This window comes from Montipora capricornis, chromosome 6, assembly GCF_036669925.1.
Source record: "Montipora capricornis isolate CH-2021 chromosome 6, ASM3666992v2, whole genome shotgun sequence".
NCBI classification, from domain to species: domain Eukaryota; kingdom Metazoa; phylum Cnidaria; class Anthozoa; order Scleractinia; family Acroporidae; genus Montipora; species Montipora capricornis.
This window is the reverse complement of record NC_090888.1, coordinates 62,930,941-62,940,940: the sequence shown is the minus strand read 5'-3', so window position 1 is coordinate 62,940,940 and position 10,000 is coordinate 62,930,941. Positions and strand designations below refer to the sequence as shown.

General features: G+C 43.7%; 1 protein-coding gene and 1 pseudogene across 1 annotated transcript in view; one reads left to right on the top strand and one right to left on the bottom strand.

Annotated features, from left to right (window-relative positions):
* Positions 1-10,000, top strand: part of LOC138052823 (presequence protease, mitochondrial-like) — a 39,216-nt gene that overhangs the window by 22,966 nt on the left and 6,250 nt on the right. Inside the window, exons 21-25 of the mRNA XM_068899409.1 lie at positions 4,937-5,057; positions 6,608-6,684; positions 7,840-8,005; positions 8,865-8,965; positions 9,579-9,687. Coding sequence (XP_068755510.1) covers positions 4,937-5,057; positions 6,608-6,684; positions 7,840-8,005; positions 8,865-8,965; positions 9,579-9,687 — 574 coding nt within the window. The remainder of the gene's footprint in view (positions 1-4,936; positions 5,058-6,607; positions 6,685-7,839; positions 8,006-8,864; positions 8,966-9,578; positions 9,688-10,000) is intronic.
* Positions 131-1,376, bottom strand: LOC138052829 (uncharacterized; annotated as a pseudogene).

Sequence of the window (10,000 nt, the reverse complement as noted above, 5' to 3'; positions counted from 1 at the left end):
TTCCCTTTAAGGGGTCTTTGTAGCCAGAAATAATGTGGAGATTGCGAACGGCAGCTAAATAAGTCTTAATTGTGCTATGGCGAACTGTACGGGCCAAATAGGAAGCAAAATAGATAAGAATTCTCTCTGATGCTGGGAGGATGTCACCTGTGGGAGTGGCTTTTCTGTTCATGACACAAAACTGAATAAAACGCTTCTCGCCAGACGTATACGTGCGGTTGGTGTTCCACGACAAGGCCCAGTTGGCATACTTAAGGACTTCAGCTTTCAGAGGGTCATGAATGAAGGCGGGATGGTGCAGGGGGTCTGGTCGGCACCGGGAGCGAGTTCCCTGAATCGTTGAACCTGAAAACGGGACAGGGCGTCAGCTATTTCGTTATGCGCCCCGGGAACGTGACGAGCCTTAACCAGAAAATTATGCTTCATGGAAATAAGTACCAGGAAACGCACCAAGTCCATGACCCTGGGGGCTTTTGAATGACCCGAGTTAATGATAGCGACAACGCTCTGATTATCACACCAGAACTGAAGACGTTTGCCGGAAAAGTGGGGGTACCACAGTGCACAGGCGATAACAATAGGGAAGAGTTCTTGCCATTCAATACTTATCCCTTTGGTCTTGTTAATGAGTAGATTAGGGGGCCACCTACCCTGGAACCATTTACCATTGAAAAAACCACCAAACCCAATTGTACTAGCTGCATCGGTATAGAGCTGCGGGTCGGGGGAAGAGGTGACCCGGGATTCAAGGAAGAAGGATCGCCCGTTTCCATTGAGCGAGAAATACCTTCCACATTTGAATATCCCTGGAAAATTCCTTGTTCAAACGGATATGGTGAAGACGATTCTTTACCCCCCGGCTGAGGTTTATAATGCGCTGAAGGAAAGTTCTACCCGGGACTACTACTCTGCAAGCGAACTGCAGAGTACCGATAAGGGATTGGAGATCTAAAAGGCGGGCAGAACGGCGGTCGGTAAAAGAGTCCTGGCAAGCTTATCTTCAGGCTATCGCGCTTCCATGCGGTTACTGTCCAGTACAACGCCCATAAACTCGAGAACTTGTGAGGGCCCCAGGGTCTTAGAGGCGACGGTGGGAACCCGAAGGGACATGAAAACCTTAAGAAGGGTAGTAAAGCTCCCTAGGCAGTCAAATTTAGTTTTCTCTGCTAAAAAGAAATCGTCCAAAATGTGTTTAACATGGCAGAGGCCATAGTTGTGTTTAAGAATCCATTTCAAGGCATCAGAAATTTGGTTAAAAAGGAAAGGAGCACTGGGAAGCCCAAATGGGAGGTAAAGGTCTATGTAGTACTGAGATTGCCAGTATATGCCAAAAGGTTCCAGTCCTCGGGATGGATTGGCATCAGACGAAAGGCGGATTTCAAGTTCGTCTTGGCCATAAAACTCCCAGGACCCAGGGACCGCAGAATTGCGACACGAACGTACTGCAACGAATAAGGATCCTTTGGTATGTGGTCGTTTATACTATCCCCTTCAGGGTAAGAGTGATGGTAAATAGTACGCCATTCTACAGAGTGCTTTTTAGGGACCACGCCTATAGGGTGACACTGCAAGTCAGGTAGCGGCGGGGAGGAAAAGGGGCCCGCGATTCTTCCCAACTGCACTTCCTTATGTATGTTCCCAGAAACGACTTCAGGATGTTGAGAGGCGGATATCAAGTTACGCGACACCCGGGGTTGGTTGGGGCCTAGGTAACCAATGCGAGTACCATACCGGAGGGCACTGATTAAATTGTTAACAAAAGAGCTATTAGGGTGATTAACTAATTCAAGCACTAATTTATCTTCATCCAGCGGGGTGGATACAGTTCGGTTGCAGTCCAGCGGGCGTTGCTCCACCTTATTTCTTGCTGCGATCGCTGGGGTTGGCTGGTCTGTTGCTACTTGTGGACTGTTTGGGACCGGAGTCCGGAGCAGTTGAACTGGGCGTGGTTGCTTGAGCCGCAGCGACGGCAGTGGTGCGGGAAATAGCAGGAACGGCGTTGACAACCGGAGGGTTTGTTGAAGTCAAAGCAGACAAGGGCTTTGCGGCGAGGTTTTCTGCTTGGGTACTGGTTGGGGCAATCTTCCGCCGGATGTTACGAGCTAGGGCACACAGAACAATGTGGCTTAGCTACGCCAGAGAAGGTGACTGTCCAAAGTTCAAGATCAATTTTGTCCCAGGGCTTTGAAAGGTCGTAGGCAGCGCGGCGTCTAAACTGTTCGTCGTATGTAAGCCAGGCTAGGCCCTTAAACTTAGTGACCGCTTTGCTGATAGTTTGCTGGTATTTGAGTAACTCTAAGGCACGCGAAGGATGAACAGCGACGATCACCAGCATGTAGGCAGTAAATGCGTCTAGCCATTTTTGGAAAGTGTCAATCACGGGAGTTTTCCTCCGAACCAGAGTGAGCGGGCACTCCTGGGAACCCGGGGACGAGTCCTCGTAGCGTAACTGCAGAGTGGGCGCCTGGGAGCGATACATGAAGTCGGGCAGTAATAAACATAAGTCAATGTACTCACCGCGGAGTATTTTTTCTTCGAGGCTTTTTTCTAAAGGACGATGCAGGCCCAAAGGAGTCGCTGTGTTCGGCATACGAGGACCAGGAGTGCGAAGGTCGTCCGGGAAACGGGCTTGGGCCTCGTGGTTGTTGAAGACCCGTAAGGCTTCGTTAACAGAGGCCGACACAGTCTCTTGGATGGCCGACATTTGGGCGGGCGAAAATACTGCATCCTTGGGGACTTTTGGCTCGAAGTCCTCGAACAGTTCTTCCACTGCTGAGTCCATATCCGACTGCTCGTCTTCGTCGGAACTGCGAGTCTCCGCATCGGCCTGTTCTGTAGGGAAACTGGGCTGCGGACCCGGTCGTACGCGTGCATTTGAAGCCGAAGGTTTTCCTTTGTGCACCCGTCCATTCTGAGTGCGACTTCTGGAGCGACCAGGGGTGGCTGTCGGCGCTGATTTCGTGGCCAGCCTCAGCCTTTCAACCAGACGGGCACGGCTTCCAGTGCTTGGAAGATTAAGGCTCTGCAGGCGAAGGCGAAGAACTTCACTGGAGAGGTTCTTGAAGTCGGCTGTTCGCGTGGCCTTCGAAGACTTGGAACGTGGGCGCGCCATAAATTTTAAAGCAAAATTGTTACAAACTGTGTATTCTCGTGCAAGCTGCCAGGATTATGCCCTGTGACAGTGTATTGAGATTTATATAGCAAGACAGTGTCTCAAAGTTCGACCAATAGGTACAGCCGTACTGTGAGCTAAAGAGACGCCATATGTGGCGAGCTTGTCAGCCATGAATGGGGCTAACAAATATATGGGCCAATCTAGGAAAAGCTAAGATATAACACTAGATTACATAGCAAGATATAAGGCAGGGGTCGCACTGTGGCCTTATTTTTTTTATGTCGCGTCATATGTTGTCCCACAAATATGTCACGACGTTTACGCCACGGGAGTCTTGGAGGAGGTCGCACGTGTGGGACATAAATGATATTTGAAACCGGACTGTCAACTCTTAATATTTCACGCGCGAAAAGAGCTTTTCACATCGAGGTTTTAGCGACTTCGTTAAATCGAGGTTCCACTGTAGCTATCTGTGCACATGTGTTATCTTTGAAGAATTGCGAAAATTCGATTTTTGCCGGTATTTCAGATTTGATTGACATTGCGGCCGAAGAAAAACATAAAAATATTATTTTAAGGCCATTAGACAAGGCAGGACATCGGCTTTTCTGATCTTTAGGTCCTTCGGACATAGTTATGTCTGGTCGCGACAAAAGGGTCGCACTTGTCGCAGGCACGCGATGACAGATTTTATGCCCAATGTAAACAACTAAGCTAGAATACAGACATGAATAGCGTTTGTACTAACTGCTAGAATAAGGGAACATTCATTCATGAATGTAGCATGCAATACTGTTCTATTATTTATCTTACTGGATTGCGTGACAAACGAAAGCAGTCTTGCCCTCTAGGGGTGTCATGTTCCATTAACTGCGTTTTACCAGCCGGTAAAAGCATTACTATAATTCCATATGTCGAGTAGCTGAACGTAAAAGAGCTTACAACAAACAATTATTGTAATGCTCATAATTACAATTGTCGAGTAGCTCAACTTAAAAAAACTTACAACAAACGATTATTATAATGCTCATATCAATACTTCTCGAATGAACAAACAACAACCTGACACCCTTAGTAGTCGGCACTGATTGCATTACATTAGCGTACAAGTACGAATATCACAAAGGAACTTTTACAGAATGGTAGCGAGAGATGCTGTCGAGTGACCTTGAAACTGCGAGAAATGTCTATATATACCTGACTACAAATAGTCATGCGCACGTACTACCAGACTATGGACAACTAAGTGTGAATACCGAAACGCCCGAGCTAAAATAGCGTACATCCCATAACGTGAGAAAATACATTTCTCGTTCAAGTGCTTTCATCCGTTTTGCTTTTTGTGGAACCATAGTTAATAGTTGTAGGCTGGTTATGAAACTCGACAAGTTTCTTTGTTTCATGTTTTTGTTCGCTTTTTTGGCCTTGACCCTGCACAAAACCCGACAAAAACACGCTTTTTTCGGCAGGATAACCAATCAAAAGCTTCGACAAATTTATTCAAAAGAATGTGCAGGGTCACGGTCGGTTCAACATCTAATTGCGACTGTATTGTTCCTGCTTTTGAAATTCCCGGGGTCTCATAACCAGTCCCTAGATTAACTATGGTGGAACTAAGTGAGCTGCTCCCATGCAACTGTGTGGCTCCATAGTTCAGTTGGCAGAGCTTTGCACCGGCATCTCAGAGGTCATGGGAGGCGGTATGTATATCATCTGCTGCTTCTGCCAGAAGATGATCCGAAAAAAAAAAGTTACCATGGTCGTTACTCGCTCATGTTCGTATGATTCCTGAATTTGAATTGCTTTTTTGCGTTTTCGTAGAATGGGTGCAGGAAACCTAAACCATCGTGAATTGCATCAGCTGATCAAAAGGAGGACTGGAGGCATGTCATTGTCAACTCATGTCACTACCCACCACAGCGAGTTGAATGCGTTTGAGCAGGTCAGTGTGGGGTGCCATAACATTCTCTCCGTCTTAGGGTGTTAGGGTGCTGGAAAACATGATGGCCGTCACGCAAAGTTTAGATGAGAAACGCAAGCCCGTTACTGGTAATCAAGTTTCCCTCTCTTGTCGAACTCCAACATTTTATAGGCCTAATTTGATCTGAAGAGGAAACGCACCGACATTTCTAAATGTTTTCAAAGAGAGTTTCAACTGATAACCGACAAATGCTTAGAGGTGACCATACCGTAGACCCTACATGAGGCGTAAAGCAGCTGTCATTTGCACCGAATCGACCGAAAACAACATAAACCTTTAAGAGAAAAGAAACAACGTGGGAATTTTCTGCACTGTTTGCTATTGGCAGTGCACAGCTCACGAGCCCTCGCGATGCCGGATACCAATTGCAATAAGCCCCTTCAAGTTCCTGAGCTGTACATCTTAGGTAGCCGCCGACTCGAGTGTATTCGCTACTTAGGCCACCACACACATCGTGCAATCTATGCATTGTACTATAGTTAAGCTTATCTTGGTGACCGTCGTAGTAATTTTTTTCCCTGTTTGTTTCCTTTTGTGAACAGCAAGAAAATAATGGAAATGAAAATCGAAAGAAAGTCATTAGATTTGTGTTCTTTCTCCACTCAATGAACTTCGGTGATAAAGCGGTTTACAATTGAGTGTCGAAAGTAATTAGCGAATTGCTTTGGTTTATAATTACTTCACTCAGTGATTGGTTCAATGTTCTCGCGCCTTTTTTTCAACCAATCAGAAGTGAAACCAAAACCAATCGTGGCTCACGCGTGCACATTTTCCCGCGCCTTGTGTCGGCTACGTGTAATTACTTCGAGTTTTGATTGGTTTACCGCATTGTCTCCGTCCTTTTTGATTGGCCAACGTAATTACTTTGGTTTTGGTTTTACGACACTCATTTGAAAACCGCTCTATGCCAAGAAATGCCCCTGATTAGATAAACGCGGATTTCAATAAGCGTCACGAAGTGTCCCCCAGATGCTGCTCTTCCACTAAGGATAAACAGATGCATTTATCCTAAGCTAAAAATAACGCTAACCGTTACAGCGAGTTTCAATTGAGTGTCGTAAAACCAAAACCAAAGTAATTACTTTGGCCAGTCAAAAAGGACTGAGACAATCCGGCAAACCGATCAAAACTCTAAGTAATTACACGTAGCCAACACAAAGCGCGGGAAAATGTGCACGCGTGAGCCACGATTGGTTTTGGTTTCACTTCTGATTGGTTGGAAAAATGGCGCGAGAACTTTGAACCAATCACTGAGTGAAGTAATCATAAACCAAAGTAATTATCGAAGTACTTTCGACACTCAATTGAAAACCGCTCTATCCTTACCTTATTGTTGGAAATAGGTAACAAATGCTCAGATGTAAGGGGACACATCGCATTGGATATCAAAATTGGGCGTGATTCTAATTAGATGCATTGCTGGACATAAGTAGAACTTCGAAGTCCGCAAGAAAGAAAGTACTTGCAAAAAAATCTTGTGTTCTTGACTAATGAATGAATCGTCCCTCTAGGGTCTTGAGTTTTCCTCTCACTGCCTTGACAAGAACCTTCCTCGTATGTTTTACTTGTGGGGTGAAATATTCGCCAGGTGGGCTCATGATTTTTTGTTTATTCTTAATGAGGCTACAGTAGTCCAATTTACGGCTGTGCCAATGAGGTGTAACGTAAATCACACAAGGCTGAGCAACGTTAGTATTGTTGGTCAAATCCAGTTTTGATTCAATGAAATTCAAAGCACTTACCACACTTCGGCTCTAGTTTAGAATTGCAGTCTTGAAGTTAGAATGCAGCTTAATATTAAGGGCATTTGGTGAAAGAAAAAGGCGGTGTCACATCATATGCTCAAAGAAAAAGGTTTACTAAAAAATCTAGAGACTTTTGATTCCTTCAAGAATGCTTGCTTTCAGCTTCTTACCAATGTAGAAAGATTGAGAAACGCGACATCTCGCGAAGTTTGTTGCTAATCCATGATTAAGACAAACTGTTTAGTATCTTGTAGTCTAACTTTTGAAATGGTAACTTGGGGTGATCAGTCAACCTTAAGCTGGGGGCTGGAAACTTGAATTTTCACTTGCTTAAAGGGGCTAGGTCACGCAGGTCACGCTAGGTCACGCAATTTCAGACAATTTTAGCACTGATCGAATGGTCATAGAATTAACGAAAACATCAAAATAACTGTTCAAAACTATAGAAGAACTCTAACAAAACACAGGGAAGCCAATAAAGGACATGGATGGACAAAACTGGAGAAGATTGAAATGGATTGAATTTGGGTAAATTTCGGCCCACCTTTTTTCAAATTTATATCAGTCTATATCAAAATGTCATTTACAAAGCTGGGAAATCATTCTCAGTTGTTATGTGGCCCTGATTTTGCAAATGAAAGACTATTGCTCTGCCAATTTGACGTTGAGAGCTCATAATTAACAAAATTAAACAAAATTACCGAAAATAGCGTGACCTAGCCCCTTTAAGAGGAGACCTTACTTGGCACGAGCAATTTAACCTGGGATTTTCCTTGGCCTTGCAACGGTACATGGCCTTTGTACACAATACCTTCTGAGGGTACCCTCTCTTTTTGCTAATTTTAACAAGCGAAAAACGTAAAAAGCATTTAAATGTTGATGGTGTTGTTGATGACCTGCTGTGGGTGGGGAAGAGGGTATACTGTGCTTATGGTGCATATACCAACTGTGCTTTAATTGAGTGTACACCTGTAACAGTGGGTTGTACTTTATTTCAGACCTACTCTCGCCGATACGAATCTCCTCCGTACGCTGGTAAACTTAATGGCTTCTGATCTTGCCCTGTCAATCAGCCAGTCGGGACACATGTATGCCACTATGATGGCTTGTAGTTCCTTGGCGCCTGCCTCCTACCTTGTTGAACAGTTCGGAGGAATCTCGCAGGTATATGAAACAAACTTGCGGTGTTGATTGTAGAAAATGTTTTTTCCTTATTTTTGGCTTTAGAGATCTTGTAGAAGGAAGCGGGAAGCGTTCCTCGCTCCGCTCGGGTATCGAGTTACCTCGCGGCCTGGGTCGCTGGTTTCTTCCTCTCGTTTTTTCTCGTACGAGCCAATTCTTGCGTGCTCGCGGATTTTTACAGCAGTCGGTTACGTAGAGCGTCTCTCTTGCCGTGAAAGTAAGTCCGAGTTTCTCGCGCACGTTTAACTCTTTTTACTCTACACTCTCTAAGTGAAAAAGGGGTTATTCTACGTCAGTGATCTTTGAACTTGAGGACGGTGCCTACTATTGTTATCAACTGCGCATACGTTTTGAGCATCTCGAGATACTCGGGTTTCCTATGGGTGGTGCTTACTAATATAAGGATTTTTTTGCGCAGTTTAAAACTATGTGGAGGAAGCAGAACTTAGCAAGTGCTTTTGGTATCCGTAAAGAAAATTGGGGGTAACCATGCACTTTTCAGATATCGTTCAGCTCCAGTTTGAAAAAGAACGCTATACATTGCTTTGTATTTAAGAGCTTTTTGCAAATACTGTTGATCAATTATCATTGAAAATGTGTGGTTACCCGGCCTCCAATTTTCGTTTTGATTTCACTAACACTTATTGAGATCTGCTTTTCCTGCAAAAATACCTTTGAATTAGTAGGCACCGTCCTTAAACTATCAAAGAGAGCAGAAAGTGAAGAGCCGCGGTGAAAGCGAAGACCCGGTCATCATCGTACCTATACAAAAGCAGTTGTGACACACACAAAAATTTTCACGCTGCAGCTTGTCATGTATATCCATGTCTTGCCACATTAGGTCTTGTTTATGAAAAGGTTAGCGGAAATGGAGGTTTTAACTCCGGTGGTTGAGAAGTTAAGCACCATAGCAGTGCACGTGTTGGAAGGAACTCAGTTCAGGTGAGGGAAATAGCCGCAAAGAAAACGATTGTATCTTGTTGCGCGCGTTCACACACTGGCACAAGAGGTTCTATTCCTTTCTCTTCAAGGTACATACAGTAAAATATATTGTACGCTGAGCTTGGAAGTTTTTCTCCAGGTACTCCGGTTTTCCTCCCTCATCAAAATCGACTCTCAGTCAATTACATCCGGCTGCGGACGGATACCCTCGATAGGATAATCTCTGGTATCCTTCCCTTTCATTGAATTAAATGACTAAAGTTATTATTATTATTATTATTATTATTATTATTATTATTATTATTATTATTATTATTATTATTATTATTATTATTATTATTATTATTATTATTATTATTATTATTATTATTATTATTATTATTATTATGAAGTTGTAAAAAAAGTCGACACTAAATGAAAAGTCTGTTGATTTTCTACGTTTTCACCTTCGTCATTTACTGATTAAAGATCATAATGTCCTTCAAGCTTTGCTCGACAAACGTAATTTTGTTGAATTGTAGGCGTAATGTTAATTGATAATGTTGTTTTAGTGATATGTCTGCGTTCGCAAACCAAGATTTTTTCAGTTAATATAGTCTCTGGTCGTTAACAGGTGCGCTGTGAACACGTCAACCGAGGGCAAAGACCTGCTTGAGACTGCTCTGGAGAGCTTCTGTGATTCTCTGCCCAGTAGCTTGTACGAAGAGTCCTCTCATGTCAAGGTATTTTCTGTTTATAGCAAGCTTCCTATTAGAAGTTTACAACGTTCATTCGACCCTGAGTTTGAAGTGAAACATTCAAGTTGTATCTATGGAAAGAAAGTAAAATGAGTAGTTTTGTGACTTGCTGATAAAATTCTTGGGACTGACTGACTCAGTCATTTTGGCCTGCTGATTCAGGCAAAATCAGGACGAGTGTCTCTCTATCTGGGGGTACGGAATATCTTCGTGTAATTCACTTTGGTTTGGGCTTTTATATGGAGCTATTTTTTTTACGTCTTCTGTCGCTCACTCTGGCAAGAAATTAAAAGCCATC